Raw genomic sequence first — 23,574 nt, forward strand, 5'->3', positions numbered from 1 at the left:
ATTACGCCGCAAATAGTCAATGCTTTGGACGTGAACGTAACTTAGGTACAGCCCTATTCGCGAACGACTTACGCAAACGACGCAAAATTCGACACTGGCCCGACGTCCATACTTAACATTGGCTACGCCTCATAGAACAGGGGTAACTTTACGCCGGAAAAAGCCTTACGTAAACGACGTAAAAAAATGCGCCGGGCGGACGTACGTTTCTGAATCGGCGTATCTACCTAATTTGCATATTCAACGGGGAAGTCTTGGGAAGAGCCCCTAGCGGTCAGCGTAAATATTGCACCCTAAGATACGACGTAACTCCTTTCTGAATCCGGGCCAAAGTCTGCAGGTGAAAATTGAGCCCCAAACTGTGTATTTTGTCAATTATATTGATGTCATTATTACTCTGTGCGTTTGCAGACACTGGCCTGGATTCAGAAAGCAGTTACGACGGCGTATCTCCAGATACGCCGTCGTTACTCTGAGTGCGGGCCGTCGCATCTCGACGTCTGAATCATAGAATCAGATACGCCTCAATGTTGCCTAGATACGAGCGGCGTAAGTCTCCTTAGCCGTCGTATCTTAGGCTGCAATATTTACGCTGACCGCTAAGGGCGCTTCCCTAGACTTCCGCGTCGAATATGCAAATTAGGTAGATACGCCGATTCAGAAACATACGTCCGCCCGGTGCATTTTTTTACGTAGTTTACGTTAGGCTTTTTCCGGCGTAAAGTTACCCCTGCTATATGAGGCGTATCCTATGTTAAGTATGGACGTCGTTTTGAAAATTTTACGTCGTTTGCGTAAGTCGTTCGCGAATAGGGCTCTACGTAAGTTACGTTCATGTCTAAAGCATTGACGATTTGCGGCGTAATTTCGAGCATGCACACTGGGATTCTTTCACGAACGGCGCATGCGCCGTTCGTAAAAAATGTCAAATACGTGGGGTCACAATTCATTTAGATAAAACACGCCCACATCATCCACATTTGAATTAGGCGGGCTTAGGCCTGACCACATACGTTACGCCAACGTAACTTAGGGCGCAAGTTCTAAGAGCCAGCAGAAGATCCTGCATAAAATATACACCTGAAGAACTCACGTTTTAGATGTGTTTAGACGTTTTTAGATGTGTACAGTGTTTGGATACCCACACATTTTTTATGGATTATGCATGTATACGGACATGCAGTTATCTGCAGATCTGTGAAGCCCTGGATGTAGCTGTGTTTTACTTTTGTAGCACTACCCCCGAAGGAGCTGCTGGTTTAGATTTGGGCCTGCCGTTACCTTACTGTTCCATATGCTCGTTTCAGGGGTTGTCCTTGAAGAGTTATCCATAAGAATGTACGCACCAACACGAAGTCTCTTTTAAGGGTTTTATTAACACAGTTCTCCAACAGTGGGGTAAAGGGATAGGAAAAGACTCAGGCACTTTTGCTTTGCGGATCACAGGTATCAATTAGATCCAGAGGATTAACTCAGCTCCACACTGGATTTCAGCAACCACCAGATAGGCCTACTCTCACCGACCTAGCAGCTGATGCAAAGCTCGAAAAAATCTCTGCCACAGACTTGATAAGTGTCGTCAGGCCGTCCCACGATCTTCTGCCACAAGATCATGTAACCGACTGCACACTTAATATAGTTCCAACAAAAGTTACATAACTCACAGTGCTAAGAATCTTTCAGCCGGATCGGCAGCACAGTGAGGTATATCTGCCAGGGTATGTCCATCAATTGAATCCCACTGGTTCAGCTCCCTTCCTTAGATAAGGTAGCGAAGGACCATCCCTGGTATAGTAGGCCCCAGCAACTCCTGGGCCTACTCTCAGTTGCTAGGCCTCAGGCCAGCCGACCCCAAGGCTATGAAACAGTTTAACATCCCTGAGGCCAGGAGGGCCATTAAGTACCCCTCCCCAGAATGCACAGCGGGTTAACCACGCCCCCTGAGCCTCTTCTGAGAGAGAGAGAGAGATATACCCAATACATCCAGCCTGTTGCCTTTCAAACCATGACCTGCAGTAACAGCGACACCCACCGTCAGGGGAATACTTGTGCAACCCAGCTGAACTGAACAGAACCAACAATTTAGAATAATCATCCTGAGCCAAAACTACTGCTCAGGCAACTATAATTTTACATATAGCGCCCACTCAATGGGAGGAGGGCACTACACTTTTTTTATTCGTGCGCAATTTTACATGTACACGCAGTTGTATATATGAACTGATTGATAACTATAGTGCACATCTAAACACAGTGGTTTACTTTGCCTGAGTGTAAATGAGCCTTAGCCCTGGTTCACACTGGGCTGCGGGAGTGAAGCCGTGCGAGTTCAGCTGAACTCGCACGATTTCACTCCCGCCGGCAGTCCCGATTTTGGCCGCGATTTAAGAGACATCTGTGCAGGTTTCTGCACAGATGTCTATGTAAATCGTGGCCCGAAATCGCAAAAAGTAGTACAGGAACTACTTTTTGAAATCGGTGCAGCGCCGCAGATGCGGCGTCGCACCGATTAGGACGGTGTCATTGCCGACAAATGCCGCTGATTTGAGATGCGATCTCCATGTATGTAGTTTTTAATGTTTTGTAATATTCTTATATTATATATGTCATATATATAACTGTAGATTGAACATATGGAATAAATGTTAATTGGGGGCTCCTCCTGCTGTCTCTATTGGGAGGTGCATGGTATATTAAAATATTGTGATGTTGTCTAAATTAGCTAAGATTAAGACCCTTGCAAGGTTGAAACGCATTGGTGCACGTATATTTTAGCTGTATGCCTTTGCCTTAATAATCTGTGGAACATTGGGCTGTGTGCGGGGGTTATCTTTATATACTTTGCTATTTGCTGGTTTGTAAACCCTTTCTGGCACCAGTGATTTTCTATATGAAAAAAATACATGAACCGGAATAAATTGTAAATGGGTTATATGAAATAGATGATCCAGTAATATATGAATATTATGAATTTCCATTAATGAGAGATTTGTACGCAATATATATGGAGAGAATTTAGATACGAAGAGGGTAGAACTGGTCATATTCATAAGTATAAGGTGGCGATTTGGAGGGGGTTGAGAGGGGATTGGGGGAGAGGGGGGCGGATGGCAGGAAAGGAAAAGATAGACTGGATTAAGGATTAGTCAAAAATGTGGATGGAGATTAGAAGGGAAGGGGAGGGGAAGGGGGGAAGAAAAGGGAGTGGAACAGGGGAAAAAAAAGGGAGCTGGAAGGTAAATGAGATATAAAGGGTTAAAAATGGGAAATACATGATTGGAGGGGAGGAGGCGGGAGCTCAGCCACTCTTGCTATTGGAGGCCAGTACCCCAACTTCGGCACCTATGGAAAAGTAGAATTCCCAAGTAGGGGCCGGTATATATAACCCCTTGAGACCCTGATATAGGAGGTTTTTGTTTTTTTCTCACCGCTGTTGTTATACCGAAGTGCGATAGATGGACAAAATACGGGTTACTTCCTTAAATGTGAGAGGGCTTAATATCCCCGAAAAGCGTAAGATATTATTGAATGATTTAAAATACCTTAACACAGACATAGGATTTATTCAGGAAACACATTTTAAGGAGGGGGTATATCCCTATCTTCAAAATAGGAATTTCCCGAATGTATATCAGGCCTCAAATCAGGAAGCTAAAAGTAAAGGAGTTGCTATTTTAATATCAAATAGAATACCATGGTCTCTTACGGATTAAAATGTGGATCCGGGAGGGAGATTTATTTTTCTTAAAGGTGCAATAGGTAGCGAGAAGGTAACATTAGCTACTATATATGCACCGAATGTACATCAAGACAGTTTTTTAGTTAAGGTGCTCTCCAAATTGATGAACTTCAGAGAGGGAAAGTTGATATGTGATGGAGATTTAAATATCACCTTAGATCCAAAAGCAGATACCTCGGGGGGGTTTCATCTGTACCCAGTGGAATTAGAAAACGTATTATACGGAAATTACATGAATTACAGCTGGTAGATGGGTGGCGTATCTTACATGCAAGAGAAAAGGACTATACATATTATTCGAATCCACACCAAACGTATTCAAGAATAGACCTTTTTTTGATACCTCACCAGTTGCTACATTTAGTACAGGAAATTTCAATAGGGAACATAACATGGACAGACCATGCACCAGTTACGATGCAGGTAAAAAAAATTTGGGGGGGGGGGAACTCAGTCGTCATTGTGGAGATGGAGGTTAAATGAGAGCTTACTACAGATTCCCCAAATAATGGAAGATGTAAAAAAAAGAAATAACGTGGTATTTCCAGACAAATGATAATGAAGAATGTGACCCAGGAATAATATGGGAAGCACATAAATCTGTAATTCGAGGGGTCCTAATTAAACACGGCTCCCGAGTTAAAAAGGCAAGAGAAGAACAAATAAAAGAACTGTTATAAAGGATACAGAGATTAGAGACACAGCATAAAAAGAAGACAGAAATAGGTATAGGAACTGAATTAACACATCTAAGAAGACAAATAGCAGATCTCCTTCAATATAAGGCCGAAGCGGTTTTATAATATGCGAAAAGGACGACGTATAACTCAGGAGATAAATGTGGGAAGATATTAGCAAAAAAATTGAAAAAATTACAGACACGTTTGTATGTCCCATTTGTTAAAACAAAAGCAGACCAAAAACTCTACCTTTCAAAAGAAATAGCGCAAGAATTTAGGGAATACTATGCCTCTTTATATAATTTTCAAAGGACAGTGAACCCCTCTGGTTCTGTGGAGAAATATTTATCTTCTTCATGCTTAACTAGACTAAATTCTCCGGAACGAAGAAATCTGGAAAGACCAATTACTTTGGAAGAAGTGCAAACAATAATGAAAACAATAAAACATGGTAAGGCGCCAGGCCCAGATGGGTTCACTATACAATACTATAAAAGTTTCAGTACACAACTGGGGACATATATGACCAAGGTATTTAACGCAGTTGGACAAACAGGGTCGCTACCACCGGAGGCTGTAATGGTGCATATTACGGTCATCCCGAAAGAGGGGAAGGATCCAGGGATATGTAGTAGTTACAGACCAATTTCTCTACTGAATTTTGACCTAAAAATAATGACAAAGATCATGGCATCCCGCATACAGCCCCAGCTATCAAGACTTGTCCACCTAGATCAAGTAGGGTTTATACCAACTAGAGAAGTGAGAGATAGTACTATTAAATTGTTCAATTTGATACACCAAGCAAATAAAAAAAAAGATATTGAGTGTGTTCCTGAATACGGACGCAGAGAAAGCATTCGATTGAGTTAAGTGGGAATTTATGTGGGAGACCCTAAAGCAAATGGGTCTAGGAGAGCGGATGGTACAGTGGATAGCAGGAGTGTATGCAGGGCCTAGGGCCCTAGTAAAAGTAAATGGGGTGTATTCTAGGCCTTTGGCGATTACAAATGGTACTAGGCAGGGCTGCCCCTTGTCGCCTCTGTTATTTGCATTGACATTAGAACCACTGTTAAATAAGATTCGACAGAATAAGGATATTGTGGGCATTGAACTGGGGGGAAGGGAATATAAAGTGTCGGCATACGCAGATGATATGCTTTTCTCCTTAGCAAAACCACAAATTTAATGAAAGAAGTAGAACTCTATGGGAAGATGTCGAACCTAAAAATAAATTATAGCAAATCGGAGGCGATGGGGGTGGCACTCCCGGAGTCTATTAAACGTGGTCTGGAATATAGTTTTAAGTTTAAATGGACGACTAGGGCACTGAATTATCTGGAAACACAAATGCCCCCAGATTTAAAGGATACTTTTGAGTTAAATTTCAAACCAATACTCGGTACAGTTAAAACATTGCTAGATGGCTGGAGTTGAGGGATGCATTCATGGTTTTGGAGATGTAATATCTTAAAAATGAGTGTAGTGCCAAAATGTCTTTATCTTTTTCAAGCTCTATTAATTTAGATCCCCATGTCTTATTTCACTCAAGTCCGGGCTATATTTACGAAATTTGTTTGGGCTAGTAAACGGCCAAGGATTGGATTTGACCTTGCCCAAAGGGGTTGGAGGAATATCAGCACCTGATATGTTGAAGTATTACCAGGCCACCCAGTTGGGAAGGATAGTTGACTGGAGTAGACATGGGGATCATAAATTGTGGATTACGATTAAGCAACAAATGTGCCCAGTACCTTTAAATAGGGCACTATGGTGTTATACGGCACTACCCCATTTCGTTCAAACGCAGCCTACGATAGGCCCAACACTATGGACTGGCAATAAAGTATGTCATAATCCGAAATTCTCTACTAAAAATTCCCCCCCTCTATCCGATTGTAGGAAACCTAGAGTTTCAGCCAGGCATGGAATCCCAAATATTTAAGAAATTAAGCGAAAAAGGCAGATTTCAAGCTTCACACTTTTTAGGAGACAGGGGGTGGCTAACAATAGGTGAATTAACACAAAGAGGTGGGCGTTTTGAAATCCCGGTATGGCAAGCTCGGCAGGTTCAACATTTTCTGGAAACTCTGGGTAATGCAGAAAACTATACCCGGACACTAACAAAGTTTGAGGAATACTGTGGGGGGGGGGGAGCCCCTCCCCCATGTGATTTCCAAAATGTATACACTTTTGATTGCACCCCCGGAAAGACTTTAAAATGTCATACCTGGCCAAATGGGAGAGAGATTTAGGCCAAACGTTCTCCCCAGTACAATGCCAGAATATTATAGACCTGTCATTAAAATCTTCAAGGTGTACGAAAATACAAGAATTAAATTATAAAATACTAACACGCTGGTATTATACGCCATCGCTTTTAAATACATTTTTCTCAGAAGTTTTAGATAGATGTTGGAGAGGTTGTGGGGAGAAAGGGACAATGATACATATATTCTGGGGTTGTCCAATAATCAGACAATTCTGGCAAACAGTGCAGAGAATTATTCAATTACTTACGGAATATCAGATTTCAGATGATCCTGCTTTTTTCCTGCTACATCATACACAAATCCCACCGAAAAGATACATAAAGTCGGTGATGTGTCATATGATAAATGCGGCAAAAAGCTGTATCGCAATAAATTGGAAAGATCCTAAAGCACCCTCAATTTCAATGTGGCGTAATAAAGTCAGGAAAATAGGAATAATGGAGAAACTTTTGCCAATGACGATAGATAAGAAAGAACAAATTAAAATGATATGGGCACCTTGGGAGTTATTTGTACAACCAGAGGAAGGTAAAACGCTATTAGGGGAGCAAGAATAAGAATTATTTTGACCAGGAGAAAGAGGAAAGAAGAAAGGAAAAAAGAGTAGGATGTCTAGACATTGTGCACCGGAGAAGACAGCGGAGGGGTGGAGGTTCCCCCCCTTTTTTTTCCCACCAGTTGCTCCGCAGAGTGCTGAGACGGGAAGTAGAGGAGATGGGGGCCTTGAGGAGGGGATAGGGGGTGAGGGAATGGGGGAAAGAAATAGGGAAGGAAGAAAAATTGAGTCAAAGAAAGAACCAGTTTAAAAATTTTAAAGTACAGAATATATGGATTAAGTAGGGCGGGTGATGAAGTAACTGGGGAAAATTGGATTTAAGTTAAAGGAGGAATAGTATTCTGCTTTGCCATTCTTCCTCCGTTATATTGAAACCCAAGGTTTTGGGGAAATATTATTATTTTCCTTTGACGTAATATATGTAATATAATATAGTTGAAGAGGAAGAGGTAATGTAATATCCATATATGATGTCTGTATTGCTATTGGAATATGTCTGTTCTTCTTTTGGTTTATGTCCTTCTTTCTTAAAAAAAAAAATACAAAAATAGAGAATAAAAAAAATAAAAAAAAAATACATGTTTATATAGCTTATAACCCCAAATAAAAATAAATAAAAAACATATTCACAGACATATACTGTAAAACCACCCTTTCCCAATTGCACAAGAAGTCAATAAAATCTTGTTGATTCATTCATAATACTAAATAGATGCTGGGTGCACATCTATTACACACAGAGCTTTTTTCTTTGAGGCTATGTTGGTAGAAATTTAATTTAATGCAGGGGAGCATAACATATAATTGTAAACTTTAAGGGCACTTTCACACTGGGGCGGTAAGGCGCTATTTTTAGTGGCGCTTTACTGTCGTTTTAGTGTTGCTTTTCGGCCACTACCCAGGTGCTTTTAACTCCCACTAGTGGCTGAAAAGGGGTTAAAATTGCCTTCTTCATCAGCTTGATCAGGGACGATGAAGAAGGCGAGACTGTGCCCTCGAAACACGTTCTGATTGGCCAGACATCGTGTGGGTGGCTCCCCAGTTTGACAGACCTGGACCTATCTCACCCAGAGACACACAGCTGACATCTCCATGAGGATTACCGAGGCTCCAGCTGCGGCTAACACACGGTGCTCGTGGATCCCTCAATAGAGATTTTCCGGCGGTCCTCCTGTGACACTACACATGGAAGCTCCCACCTGCTCAAGCACTCTGCAAGTGCTCCAACATTTTTACACGCAAGTTTTTAGTGTTGTTTTATACTTATATACTGAAGAAATTCCTAAGCTGTTTAAAGGATTGGCTTGGCACTTCTCTCTCCTCCTTTTGCTTTCCTTTTGTTTACAGTGATTGGGTTTCCCAGCCCACACCCTTTACAGCCTCCATTTAGAGACTTTTTTAGAAACAAATTTTTAGGGGTTCATCCCCCAGATCTTTCAATTTACTCCCCAGTCATATGGTTGCACCTTCATGTATGCAGATGCATGCTTTTTCATTTAAATGTTAATTTTTTTCATCAGATGGTTTAGCGCTTAACATTATACCAATATTGTGTATGTGTTTCCTCCTGAGGACTTTCAGGCATGCTCCTGTACCTCAACAGTGGGAAGCATCCAGCAGAAGTGATGGTAGATAAGACCTTAGGTCAGTGGTTCTCAACCTGGGGGTCGGGACCCCCTCGGGGGTCAAATGATGATTTTCCAGGGGGGTCACCAAATCCTGGGCTGTTCCTGAAGCCCGCACCACTCTCCCAGTCTTCTTGTGGCTACTCAGCAGGGCTGCCTCTGGAGCAGGTGCCCACCCAGCTGGGCTGTTCCTGGAGCACACAGCTGCCCACTTGGCCTCTTCTCAGCCGCCCATTCAGTTCATGGCATGGGTTGGGGCAGAGATTAGAGGTCCGCTGACTGGTGAGGATTGTGAGGTGGGAGGGGCTGATTTCAGCATAGGTGTCACTGCTACAAGACACCACCAAGTCGGAGGGACACTGTGGGTAACACTACCTGACGGCTAGAGAGAGGGATGGGGGGGAAAAAACAATAAATTAGGATAGCGAGAGATAAAAGGGGGAAAAGAGAACAAAGAGAGTGGTACATCCTAAAATGTACCATATGAGGTTTTAATACTGTACGTGTGGAGGGGACTCAGGAGTGCTAAATTTCCGTGGGTTAGGAGCGCAAATTACTTGTCTTGCCTTGGGTGCTGACAACCCACGCTACGAAAATAATTTTAATGTTAGGGGTCCCCGCAACTTGGGAAATTTTATCAAGGGGTCACGGCACTAAAAGGTTGAGAACCACTGCCTTAGGTGGACATGATATACATATGAATGCCACCTCTATTTACATATAAATGCAGGTTATTTACATGTAAACACAGGGTCTGCAGATGAGTCAGCTGTACATGGCAAAAGGGCAGAGCTGGGCAGCAGCAACAGAACTTTACACTGAGATATCGGGACACAGCACGAGACTAAAACTTCAAGGGATAAGGGAATTTAAACTGAGATAGTTGGCAAGTATGAGGCAGCTGCTTTGGGCCCCACAACAATGATGGGGACAAGGGCATTTGCCCCTTTAACCCTGCCTTAAAAACAGTCTTGGCAATCATAGGGGATAGGATGAGCCACAGCTATGCTTGAAACCTTGAATGGAGTAATTTTATTATGAATTCATCACTCTTCTGACACAGTCAACTGTGTGTAAATTTTGTTTTTAGCTAGTATGTCCTATAAATAACAGGGTTTTCATAGCAAGTGACAGAGAGATACATTTTAAAAATAGATGAGAGCTTCACCCAATGGCTGAATAGAAGAATGGATATCTAATGGAGCATCAACTAATACTACCATACCCTTTTAGTAATACAGAGTTCCCTACATGCCTACAGGCTTCTCATTGCTAAACATATTGTTAAATTGTCCAATTTGCTTGCCTTTTACCCTGTGCAAGGGATGACTGGAAGTTATATCAGACATTTTTGTAAATCATATAATACATTTGATTCATACACAGGTTCATGAAACACTGGCCCGGATTCAGAGAGCAATTGCGCCTGCGTAACCATATTCAGGAACCTCGTTACGCCGACTGCAGCCTAAGATATGCGTGGCATAAGGCTCTTATGCCCGCATATCTTAGGCTGCATTCTTGCGATGGCCGCTAGGTGGCGTTCCCGTTGTGCTCAGCGTATAGTATGCAAATTGCATACTAACGCCAATTCACAACGTTAGAGCCCTACGTACGCAGTTTACGTCGTTTGCGTACGGCGGTTTTCGCGTAAGGCTGCCCCTGCTATTAGCAGGGGCAGCCAATGTTACGTATACCCGTCGTTCCCGCGTCGCAAAATTTGAACTTTTACGTAGTTTGCGTAAGTGAATCATGAATGGCGCTGGACGCCATTCATGTTCACTTTGAAGCAAATTACGTCCTTGCGACGTCATTTGCCGCAATGCACGTCGGGAAAGTTTCCCGATGGAGCATGCGCCCTACGCTCGGCGCGGGAACGCGCCTAATTTAAATGATTCCCGCCCCCATACGGGATCATTTAAATTGCGCGCGCTTACGCCGGGCATTTTGCCGGAGCGCACACGCAATTTACGGAACTACTGCTCCGTGAATCGCGGGTAGCGCAGTAAATTTGCGGGGGCGCAGGGCAAAAACGGTGCCCTGCGCCTACGTAAAAAAAGCGCAAGGCTACCTGAATCCAGGCCACTGTGTTTATATATCTGCCTGGAGTTCAGCTATAGGGCTGTTAAATAATGTTCAAAATATGTAATGACTCAGGAGATCAAATGTGACTACTTCCCATAATTTGTTCAACCAGAAAGAAAGGGCATCTGAAACCAATTAATATCTGTGTTAATCAGCATTTTCACCCTTCTGCAATGGACAGTGCTTCTGTTGACCCTGAAAAGCCTTTGAAGAAGTAAAGCAAAAACGACATAAGACAGGGGATCCTGTTCTAGTTACATAGTCCCATGCTTGGTGTCAAAAAGGCTTTGTAAACGTTAATCATTTATTTCACATGACTAATGGTTTAAGTTATCAAATTGCCATTAAAACAGAATTATATGTGGCAAGCAGATGGCGTTGGAACCTCCCACCCCAGTTCAGTGATGGTTGTTCCAGTTTGACGTAGATGGCCTCTTTCATGCCCCTTGTGAACCAGCTGTCCTCTCTGTACAAAATGTGACCTCACTGTCAGAATATCAGTTTTCGTTAAGGCGTGGGAAAACCACCAAGTCTTGACCTGTAGAATTTGCCCCCCAATGTTGGACCATGCATTTGTTGAGAAGTTGATCCATGGCATCCCCCCAATATAATTTTTTGCATTTCTCACTTTAATGCACTGCATATACTAAATGACTTCCCTTGTGTTTAAGTGTTGGATCTTTTGAATAAGCAAGTTTTTATCCCAATGTATTGCTAGGCTTAAAGTGATATTAAAGGTTCATTTTAATAATATAAAATAAAATGTAGCACTACTACCGTAGGAGCTGCTGGAATAGATTGGGTTTTGCACGTTACCTCTAAGTTCGTTGTCAGGGGAAGAAAGTCTGTAGAAATTGCAATGTCCACACAAGATATAAAACCTTCAACTGTTATGCCGCGTACACACTAGTGTTGAGCGGAATACGTCATATTCGATTTCGCGATATATCACGAATATATAGCCGAATATTCGAGAAATATTCGCTAAAATCGAATATTCGTGATATTTTATCCAAATGAAATTGTTGCGAAATTTCGCTATTGCGAATGCGAAAATAATTGCGAAATTTCGACAAGTGCGGTAGGATTGGCTCATGCTGAAATCGAATATTCGTGATATATTATCGAAATTACGCAAATGCGAATGCGAAATTGATTGCAGAATTTCGACAACTGTGGTAGGAAAACTCTGATTGGCTCTGATGCAAAAGAAGGGCGGAGAAAATAATCGCGCAATATTCCTATTGCCAAATATTCGCATTGCGAATATTCGGCAATATAAAATGATCGCTTCAGCTACTCGGCCCAGTGTCTCTAATCATACCAGCAATGCTTTTAGACGTCGATGGAGATCACTAGGATGTGATCTGTTTTAAAAATAAAATTGAAAAAATGTGAATATTCGGAATAGCGAATATTGGCCGCGAAATTCTATAATTTCGCCAATACTTGAATATGCCATATTCGAGCCGAATATTCGCAATACGAATATTCGTGAGCAACACTAGTACACACGACCGGTTTTAATGGTCTAGATAAAACAACGTTTTTTTTCAACCCGATTATTGTTAAGCCGACCTTGTCTACACACGATCGTGAAAAAAAATACTCTAGCAAAGCGCGGTGACGTACAACACATACAACGGCACTATAAAGGGGAAGTTCCATGCGGATGGCGCCACCCTTGGGGCTGCTTTTGCTGATTTTGTGTTAGTAAAACTTGGTGAGACGCTTTTCAGTCTGTTACAGCGTGATGAATGTGCTATCTCCATTACGAACGCTAGTTTTACCAGAATGAGCGCTCCCGTCTCATAACTTGCTTCTGAGCATGCACGTTTTTTTCACGTCGTTAAAGTGGAGGTTCACCCAAAAACTTAATTTTTAACATTAGATTGAGGCTCATTTTGTCAAGGGGAATCGGGTGTTTTTTTTAAAAATCGAAGCAGTACTTACCGTTTTAGAGATAGATCTTCTCCGCCGCTTCCTGGTATGGGCTGCGGGACTGGGCGTTCTCAATCTAATGTTAAAAATTGTTTTTCGGGTGAACTCCCGCTTTAAAGCCCACACACGACCATTTTTTACGACGTTAAAAATGCTCTGGAGCCCACACACGATCGTTTTTAAGGACATTAAAATAAAAACATTTTTTACATCCCGAGAAACGGTCATGTGTACGTGGCATTAGGTTTTATTTTTGCTGCATAAAACTTGTGAAGAAAGTGGAAGGTAAAAGGAGAGAAAGGGAAGGTTCAGGCACGCGGTACAGAATGCACAAAAATTATCTAAAGTTCCAGTATTCACCACTCTCTCCTGAGTGTGTATTGCTCACCCAGATAGACCCCTCTCACATGTCCTAGCAGCCGGAAAGATGCACGGACAGTATGAGAACAGTCTCTGCCACAGATTGTCTGAGAACGAAAGATGGATAGCCAGGAATTCTTTGCCACAGGATTTTAGTCCCGAACTTCCTGCCTTACAGCAAAAGAGCCTTTAAAGGGGAGTTCCAGCCAATTTGTATGTTTATTAAAAGTCAGCAGCTACAAAAAGTGTAGCTGCTGGCTTTTAATAAACAGACACTTACCTGCTCCAGCGACGCGCCGGCCGGGGCTCCGCTCCTCTCCCCCCCTCCCCGGCCGGCGTCTTCATTCTCAGTGTGGGCACCCGGCCGTGACAGCTTTCGGCTTCACGGCCGGGCACATACTGCGCATGCGCGAGCGGCACTGCGCATGCGCGAACGGCGCGGCCCGGCGTTTCGCCGTGTAATTGGCCAGGAGATCGCCTAGGACCTGTGACGTGTCCTAGGCGATTGCCTACAGCAGCCCCTTCCTGTAGGCGATTAAGCTTAGTCGCCTACAGGAAGGAGGAAGTGGGACAGGAAGTCCCACTCTTCCTGAAGCCCCCACTCCCCCCCAAAAAAAATTACATGCCAAATGTGGCATGTAAGGGGGTGAGGAGTGGGATAAGCAGAAGTTCAAATTTAGGTGGAACTCCTCTTTAAGCCGATCCGGCGGACTGTAAGACAAATTGAGTAGTGGATCCCTTTATAACGAAGTCACCAGGCCTATCCCGAGACATTAGCTTGCCATGCTTGGTCTCCTCCAGGGCAGGCCCTCCCCCGGTTTCCTTTGTTAAGCAGCTTCCCCCACTTGGATGGACAGCTTGGGATCCCCTTTAGCATCATAGGCCCCAGCCAGAATAGCTGGGCCTACTAAATAGAGATGCAGCCCCAGACCAACGTGGTCCGGGAGCTGGAATCACACACACATGCCTCGCGCCAGGAGGGCCACGAGGCAAAAAATGGTGTCTGCCCCTTAAGTACCCCCTCCCAGCATGCACAGCAGGGCACCACTCCCACTGGGCTGCTGCCGAGAAGGGTCACTCAACACACCATGGTTCGCTTGTGTTCCAACATGGGCCTGAGGTGGTAACGCCACCTACAGGCAACAGGGGAAAACTCTATCAAGCACAACCATAGCCAGAACAGAGGCTAATTTCACTGAAATTCAACAAAGTCTGAGCCCACTATTGGCTCAGACGCCCTCTAAATTTAGACTAGCACCCCAATCATTGGGAGCAGGGCGCTACAAAAATAATAAAAATGTTATACTTACCTGCTCTGTGCAATGGTTTTGCACACAGCAGCCCCAATCATCTTCTTCTGGGGTCCCCCGTCAGCGCTCCTGGCTCCTCCTTTTCAGCAAGTGCCCCCATAGGAAGCTGCTTCAAATGGGGGTGGGCACTTATGGGAGCTCACTCTTGAGATGCCCAGTCTATGTCTATTCCTCATCACAGCATTTAATTGACAGCAGCAGGAGCCAATTGCTCCCACTGCTATCAATCTGCCCAGAGAGGAGGGACAAAGCCAGAAGAGCCTTGGCTCTCGTGCACATCGCTGGATTGGGAATGGGCTTAGGAAATTATAAAGGGTGACAGGGGGTGATTCTGTTACACAGAAAGTTTTTTATCCTAATGCACTGAATGTATTAAGGTAAAAAATAAAACTTTAGGCTTTAGAACCACTTTATTATTTGTTAACAAACGTTCTGAGTTCTTCCAGCACTCCAGCTACATACAAGGTGACTATATTACTCTGCGTGTTCTGCTTTTCCTCCTCTGTTTAATGGACCTATGTTTTTGTTTGACCTTGTAGAAGTATTAACCTATTAACTAATATGCAGCACTGATGGGCACTGATAGGTGGCACTGAAAGACAGCACTGATTGGCCTCACTGATGGGCACAGACTGGTGTCACTGATGGGCACAGGGTGGCATCACTGATGGGCACTGTTGGGGCACATGGTGGCATCACTGATGGGCACTGATGATCAGTGCCCTGATTACCTTTGTGTGTGGAGATGCCGCTTATCGGCTCTCCTCGCCTCAGACTGTCAGTGTGAGGTGAGAAGAGCTGATAAACGGCATCTCCTTGTTTACATGTGATAAGCTGTGATTGGACACAGCCAATTACATGGATAAATGGCTGTGGCTCTTTGTCAAGATTGGGGTTGAGCCGTGTCCCTGTATATTTTACAGAGATCATTTTAAGTTGACGCTCACCCACTAAAAAAGACAGAATTTTTTTAAATGCGTTGGGGTCTCATGCATCTGTCTCTCTTGCTTTCATGGTATAATCTATTTGGTACTGTTTAGTACCTTGTCATCTTCTGCATTACTGTGTACAGTTTTTTTTATTAATTGTTCTCCACCTTTGTCTGCCTTTTTAGAGGCTTTTTTAACCTTGATCTGAATAAAAATATTGTAATTTTAACCTAATTTTGCTTACACTTATTGTTTCTATCCTTTTGTCATCGCAAAGTCCCAATTCCCCCTCCTTTTCCGTTTTTGGGTTTTTCTACTTCTATCTTTTAGTTATTTTATTTAGATTTTAATTATTTTGGGCCCTACTCTAGAGTCAGCTGGGCCAGATCCACGTAGCGGATCGTAATTTTAGTCCGGCGTAGCGTATTAACGCTATGTCGCCGCAACTTTGAGAGGCAAGTGCTGTATTCACAAAGCACTTGCCTCTAAAGTTACGGCAGCGTATCGTAAATCTGCCGGCGTAAGGGCGCGGAATTCAAATGTTAAAGATGTGGGCGTGTTTTATGTTAATTTTACTTGACCCAACCGTAATTGACGTTTTTTCTGAACGGCGCATTCGCCGTCCGTGGGGGTATCCCAGTTCCCAATGCTTGAAATTAACCCGCAACAAGCCAATGCTTACGACGTGAACGTCATTCTACGCAAAGCCCTATTCGCGAACGACTTATGCAAACAACGTAACATTTTCAAAATTCGACGCCATACTTAACATTGAGTACGCCTCATATAGCAGGGGTAACTATACGCCGAAAAAAGCCTTACGTAAACGACGTAAAAAAATGCGCCGGCCGGACTTACGTTCATGGATCGCCGTATCTAGCTAATTTGCATACTCAACGCGGAAATCGACGGAAACGCCACCTAGCGGCCAGCGTAAATATGCACCTTAGATCCGACGGCGTACTAAGACGTACGCCAGTCGGATCTAGCCCAGCTTCAGGCGTATCTTGTTTTGTGGATACAAAACAAAGATACGCCGGAGCAAACTAGCAGTTACGCGGCGTATCAATAGATACGCCAGCAAAACTGCTTCGTGGATCTGGCCCCACTGTCTCTAACGGACACATGCTGCCCATATCTTTTCAAACTTTTTCGGACAGTTAGGTCCCATATACAGTATGTCAACTTGTATAGAGGTAGGGATGTGTTCTCTAGGGTTTTCCATTGATGGACCATCAGGGGGAGAGGCTTATTCCATTGAAGAAGGATTGCTTTCCTAGCATAAAATACAAATCTGCATAAAATACAAATAATTTTTTTAGATTGGGGGCTTCCAACGTATAACAAATACCGAGTAGTAGGGGTATCGGATCGTAGGGGACCCATAATTTACCTATTGAATTGATGCCATTCCAGAAGACAAGACCTGCAGCTGCGGGCAAGACCACACTACATGAAGGAGAAGGAGCCCATATCTCTTTCAGGGTAATAGAAAAAAAATTGAATCTAATTTATTGCTATCATAAGGGATGAACAACATCCCTTGTGATAGCATGGGCCATGAAAGGTCCTCTTTATGGAGAGATCTAGGGTCTGTAAGACTCCAGATCTGTACTCTGCCCTCTAAAGCAGCCAATCAGACCAAGATCAGTCGGATCGGCTGCTTAACAAGCTGGTAACAGCTTGTAAACAAACAAGTTGGAAATTAAGGAAATCCTTGTTTCTTCCGGTTTCTGACGTCACAGAGGAGGGGGAGGAACTTTGTTCTTTCCACTCTTCACAGAGCACCTGATGCGACTGGTTACATTGGTCCTGGGCTCCCCAGTGGGACAAAAAAGAAAAAAGATACAGGCGCCTCTAAGTGTAGACTGTTAAGTATTTAATAGTAGAGTAAAAAAAAACTCACATGGGGGACATAAGTTATAGGCATGTATAATGATCATGTGGAAGGGAGCTTCACTGGTCCGCACTGAGAGCCTTTTCATGCCACTCGTGGAGCTGTCCTGGCCAGCAGGATGCTGGTAAGATGGTGGATGGTTGAGAACGAGAGCTGGAACACAAGCTGGAACACAGGCAGGAATGTAACGTCATCCATGATGGTGTCACTGGCATGATCACAATGCATTTTGGAGCATGCGCACTAGGGCAGGGGAAGGCCACCTTTGAGAGATGAAGATCTGACTGGACAACACTGAATGGATCAAAGATCACCGGGGTGCAGTTCCCCCCCTTTTTTTAAAGAAATTAACTAGCAAGCCCCCAATAAAAACCTAGAAAAATATACTGAAAACTAATGTCTAATATAAAAATATAAACTTAGCCTACCTTAAAAGTTAGCTTCAGTGAACAACTCGGAATTAATTTCATTCACATTTTTTTTTTCATGCCTGGGGAGTAATTGGTCACCCTCCACAAGTCTGATGTCAGAGTTCATCATGAAAGCAGAACATCTGGTACTGCAGGCTGATTTTCTTGACTAATTTCATGCCTGGCTATCTGCTCTGATTTTTGTCCAGTGCAAGTAATTTGTAGGGCGGTGTACAGAGTTCAGTAGTTTGTAGGGCGGTGTACAGAGGTCAGTAGTATGTAGGGCAGTGTACAGAGGTCAGTGGTAGGTAGGGCAGTGTACAAAGGTCAGTAGGATGTAGGGCAGTGTACAGAGGTCAGTAGAGTGTAGGGCAGTGTACAGAGGTCAGTAGTAGGTAGGGCAGTGTACAGAGGTCAGTAAGGTGTAGGGCAGTGTACAGAGGTCAGTAGGGTATAGGGCAGTGTACAGAGGTCAGTAACATGTAGGGCAGTGTACAGAGGTCAGTAACATGTAGGGCAGTGTACAGAGGTCAGTAATATGTAGGGTGGTTTACAGAGGTCGGTAGGGTGTAGGGCGGCGTACAGAGGTCGGTAGGATGTAAGGCGGTGTACACAGGTCAGTAGGATGTAGGGTGGGGTACAGAGGTAAGTAGTATGTATATTAGGGTCGGGAGGGCAAGGTAAAGGGGGTTCAGGGGGGCACGATACTGGGGGGATAAGGAGAGTATGGTACTGGGAGATATAGAGGGCCCAGTACAGGGGAATCAGGAGGGCTGAAGTCTCAAGAGGGCATGGCACTGGGGTGTCAGGAGGGTATGGTATTGGGGGGGATTAGGAGGGCTGGGGTCTCAGGAGGGTATGGTATTGGGAGGATCAGGAGGGCTGATACCATACCCAGGAGATACCTGACACAGGAGGGTATGGTATTGGGGGGGATCAGGTGGGCTGGGGTTGTCAGGAGGGTATGGTATTGGGAGGATCAGGAGAGCAGAGAAGTTCTTAATGCAGAGTGGCACAGGAAAGGTGCAATGGTGTCGATTCCTCTCGGCAATCCTCTCTCACCAAATGCAGAGTGGCACAGGGAAGCTGCAACAGTGCTGATTCCTTTTAGCAATCCTCTCTTACCAAATGCAGAGTGGCACAGGGAAGGTGCAATGGTGCTGATTCCTCTTGGCAATCCTCTCTCACCATCCCACATGGTATCCGTGCATCGGGCCAGTGACAAGGAATGTGCAATAGCACTACAAAGCGCTTGGGCTTATTGACCTGCCTGAGCTATTATGGAGGCTTTCCCTACCCTGCAGCCGCACGCAGCTGGATTGTGTGCTGGATGTGCCTCTCTAGAGCAAGAAACAGGTCGCAACTGTGGGACGTCTTTGCAGTCTACCTGTCGGCGGTCAACAGGTAGTCCGCGATCGATGGGTTGCCGACCCCCGTACTAGGGGAATACACTTAGCCTGTGCTTCTTTCTCAAGCTTTGAGTGTATTACTTTTGGAGGTATTTGATCACCTCTGCGGTTTTGATTGGTTTGCACAAAAGTTATACAAACCATAGGATATATTTTATGGATTTTTTTATTTATTTTTTACTAGTAATGGCGGCGATCAGTGGCTTATAGAGGAACTGTGATATTGCCACAGGTAAATTGGACACTAAGTGACATTTTTTTTTGAACCAGTGACAGCAATACAGGGATCAGTGCTAAAAAAAAAAGCACTGTCACTGTACTAAGGACACTGGCTGGAAAGGGGTTAACATCAGGGGCGATCAAAGTGTTCCTAGGGAGCGCTTGCTAACTGTGTGGGAGGTGCTTGTACTGTGGGAAGGCAGAGATCCATGCTCCTGCTTAGCAGAAACACAAGATCACTACCTTCTCTTGTCACAGAATGGCGATCTGCCTTGCTTACATCGTCAGATCGCCGTGCTGCCTCGAACGATCGGCGGGGTCCTGGCAGACAGCACCGGACCCGCTGATTGCCTCCCGTTGTGTCCAATCACACTGTCGCCACAGAAGTGCAGAATCACGTAACTGTACGTGATTCTGCGCACAGGAGGTGCCACCCCGCAGTAAATGTATGTGGGGTGGTCGACAATAGGTTAAACTGGATTTTGAAATTTAAAAATTCAGAAATTGGATGAAAGGTTTATATATATATATATATATATATATATATATATATATATATATATATATATATATATATATATATATATATATATATATATATATATATATATATATATAGTGCATCTTATACACAACTATATAGATCAGACCAAAATGAGGGACTAATGAGAAGGGAAGTGGGAAAGATCAGGGACAGTTGTGAGCTATGCACAGGCCCATGAGGAACATTTGGGCTAAACTTAGCCAATGTCATACAGTTAGCAGTTATGAATCGCCTTTTTTCTTTCAGTAACAGCATGCCATACAAACATTATCACTATTAATAGTAACAAAGGCGCTAATAACGGAAGTATTGGTCAGCCCATAGCTGTACTATATGAAAAGGGGACATCCTGGTGTTCTGGCAAAAACTCCATCGCGCTCGCTCATGTGCACTAGCTGCAACTCGTCGGGGATTTTTCCACCGGAAGTGACGAATTATGGGCAAGGCGTCAGATTAGGCGATCCGTCAGGATTTGTAACGGAAGTGACATTAGGTTCTCGCCATCTTGCTACACCCTGCACTCGTCTACAGATCGCAGAACAGGCGCATGAGACGTAGGCAGTGAAGTGGATTGTGGGGAATGAGGCGTTAGTGACTACAATCCCCAGTATGCAACGGGGGCGGGCTGTGTGTGCAGTATGGCGGAGACGGTAGTGGAGAACGTCCCGGTGTTTGAAGTGACACATGTGACCACACAGAAGATTCACGTGGGTTCGTTGGGCGCGCTGTGGAGGGGCAGCCTTACTGAGTGTGACCTGAGCTTGGCAGAGGAGAACCCGCAGGAGTTGGAAGATGCTGAGCTGGCTGTGGAGCTGGGCTGTCCTGTGGATACAGCTTCAGAGCTCAAACTGCTGTGCAGGTTACCATCCATTCTTCTTTACTGGCTGCCCTCACTGTTACACCACAACTGCTGCTTGCTGGCCTCATGCACATGGCACACTGTATTGTATGCTGGATCTTTGAGCTGGTTAAAAGATCCACCATAAATACGATGCTGGTTTTGGCACGTAATTATGTGCGTTTGCATGTAAATGTATTCTATTGGCTAGAACATTCATTTATCCAAGCCGCTAGAATGCATTTATGCGTAAAAAGCATAGAAGCGCTTCACCGGGAACCCGTTTTTTTGGGAATTTGCTTTTAAACATTTGCATGGGCAAATTTGCTAACATAAATAAAAAGTAAGCAGTCGGTAATATTTTTCCCTTTTTATTCTGATGGCTACAGCGGGTATGGAAAAGAATCACCCCACTCTTTAATATAATCACATTTTGTTGCTTTGCAGCTTTATTACTTTATTTACTACTTTATTTACAACGTATAACATCCAAGTGAAAGATATAACACCAACATGTCAGAAAAAAATTCAAAAACAGAACCACTGAGTTGGAAAAAAGATCACCCCCTCTTAAAAATGACTGGGTTCACACTTGTACAACCAATGCTCCGACATTGGGAGCGCATGTCGCATTACGTGTTAAAATCAGTGTTTCCCTATGAGAGCCCTTTTAAATTAGTCCGACTTAGAAAATACTCCCTGCACTGCTTTGGTCCGACTTTGATCCTACTTCAGCCCATTGCATATCACTAATGTCGGATCGCCGTCTTTAAAGTATTTTACAAAGGCATCTCTTCCGACTTCTTCTCCCCTCTCCGGTGTCTTCTCGCTCTTTTGCTGGGTCTCTCTCCCTCTGTTCTTCCTCCGATGTTGATTCAATGCGATCTCCCGATGTAATGCTGGGTCTGTCGAGTTCAATGACTTATATTAGCATGGGGCGGGGTCTCAGAATGAAGTCAGCTGGAGGCCCCGCCCCATGCCGGGAACCCAGCATTACACTGGGAGATCGCGTCAAATCAACATCGGAAGAATAACAGAGGGAGAGAGACCCGGCAAAAGAGCGAGAAGACAGCGGAGAGAGGAGACCCGGGAGAAGAACCAGAGAGGGAGGAGACGTCGCCAGGGGAGAGAAGTCGGAAGAGACGCTGGAGCTGCCTTAATAAAATACTTTAAAAACCTGTGCACCCCCCACCCCAAAGGTGCTTTGGGGTGGGGGAGCAGAGCCCCCCCCCTGCCCCAAGGCACCCATTCTCCCCATGTTGAGGGCATGCAGCGTGGTATGGTTCGGGGGGGGGCACTCGCTCATCCCCACCCCCTTTTCTGGCCTGCCGGCTGTGTGCTTGGATAAGGGTGTGGTATAGATTTTTGGGGGGACCCCACACCATTGTTTTCAGTGTTGGGGGTTCCCCTTAAAATCCATGCCAGACCGGGCGCCAGGTCGCAATTGCGACAAGAAATTGTGACCTGGCGCCCGCCGGTAATTGAGGCCGTGGCTTTGCGGCCTACAAGGCTGCAAAGCCACAGCCTCAATTACCGGCCGTTGCGATCGCGTGGCGGGGGGTGCACGGAGGCACAGGATCCTGTGTCTCCGTGCGCCCCCGCCGCGCGATCGCCGGTAATTGAGGCCGAGGCCTTGTGGAGTCCCAAGCTTCCTTCTGTGACCTGGTGTCATCTGGTGGTGGCCGTTGGCATTACAAGTAAATCCAGTTGTGTAATTTTTCACTGTTTTCACTGTCATCTCCTTCCCTCAAATTAGAACCCCCAAACATATATATTTTTTATTCTAACACCCTAGAGAATAAAATGGCGATCGTTGCAATACTTTCTGTCACGCTGTATTTGCGCAGCGGTCTAACAAGAGCACTTTTTTGGGGAAAAAATACACACCCGCGTTTTTTGGCTCCTAATTTTTTTAGCTGGCTCCTAGATTCCAAGCAAATTTGTCAAACCCTGACCTAAAGCTATGTGGTGTGTGTACTGCCTGTGTCCTCTGCAGTGTGCACCTAAAGCTACGTGGTGTGTATGCTGCCATTGTCCTCTGCATTGTGCACCTAAAGCTACGTGGTGTGTACTGCCCGTGTCCTCTGCAGTGTGCACCTAAAGCTATGTGGTGTGTGTACTGCCCGTGTCCTCTGCAGTGTGCACCTAAAGCTACGTGGTGTGTGTACTGTCTATGCTATTTTTCTCAATGATTTTCATCCATATTGCAGGGACCAGACATTACATTCAACCCGCAAGCAGTTTTAAATGACTTTTTTCTTATAGTAATCTCATTTTGTGCAGGGACAGTTCTAAACACGTGCCACCTCACAGGCATACTATAGACACCCAGCAGGTATAATATTTAACCACTTAAGACTCGGACATTTAGGCAGCTAAAGGACCTGGCCAGATTTCGCGATTCGGCACTGCGTCGCTTTAACTCACAATTGCGCGGTCGTGCGACGTGGCTCCCAAACAAAATTGGCGTCCTTTTTTTCCCACAAATAGAGCTTTCTTTTGGTGGTATTTGATCACCTCTGCGTTTCTTATTTTTTGCGCTATAAACAAAAATAGGGCGACAATTTTGAAAAAGAAATAAATATTTTTTGCTATAATAAATATCCCCAAAAATATATTAAAAAATAAAATAAAAAATCCTCAGTTTAGGCCGATACGTATTCTACCTATTTTTGGTAAAAAAAATTGCAATAAGCGTTTATCGATTGGTTTGCGCAAAATTTATAGCGTTTACAAAATAGGGGATAGTTTTATTGCAT

At 44.3% G+C, this 23,574-nt stretch overlaps 1 protein-coding gene across 1 annotated transcript in view; it reads left to right on the forward strand.

Moving 5' to 3' along the window:
* The first annotated feature begins 20,509 nt into the window (after positions 1-20,509).
* The window catches only part of SNAPC3 (small nuclear RNA activating complex polypeptide 3), an 85,215-nt gene continuing 82,150 nt past the window's right edge, over positions 20,510-23,574 (forward strand). Inside the window, exon 1 of the mRNA XM_040358532.1 lies at positions 20,510-20,836. Coding sequence (XP_040214466.1) covers positions 20,616-20,836 — 221 coding nt within the window. The 5' untranslated portion in view covers positions 20,510-20,615. The remainder of the gene's footprint in view (positions 20,837-23,574) is intronic.

This window comes from Rana temporaria, chromosome 1 (assembly GCF_905171775.1).
Source record: "Rana temporaria chromosome 1, aRanTem1.1, whole genome shotgun sequence".
Taxonomy (NCBI): domain Eukaryota; kingdom Metazoa; phylum Chordata; class Amphibia; order Anura; family Ranidae; genus Rana; species Rana temporaria.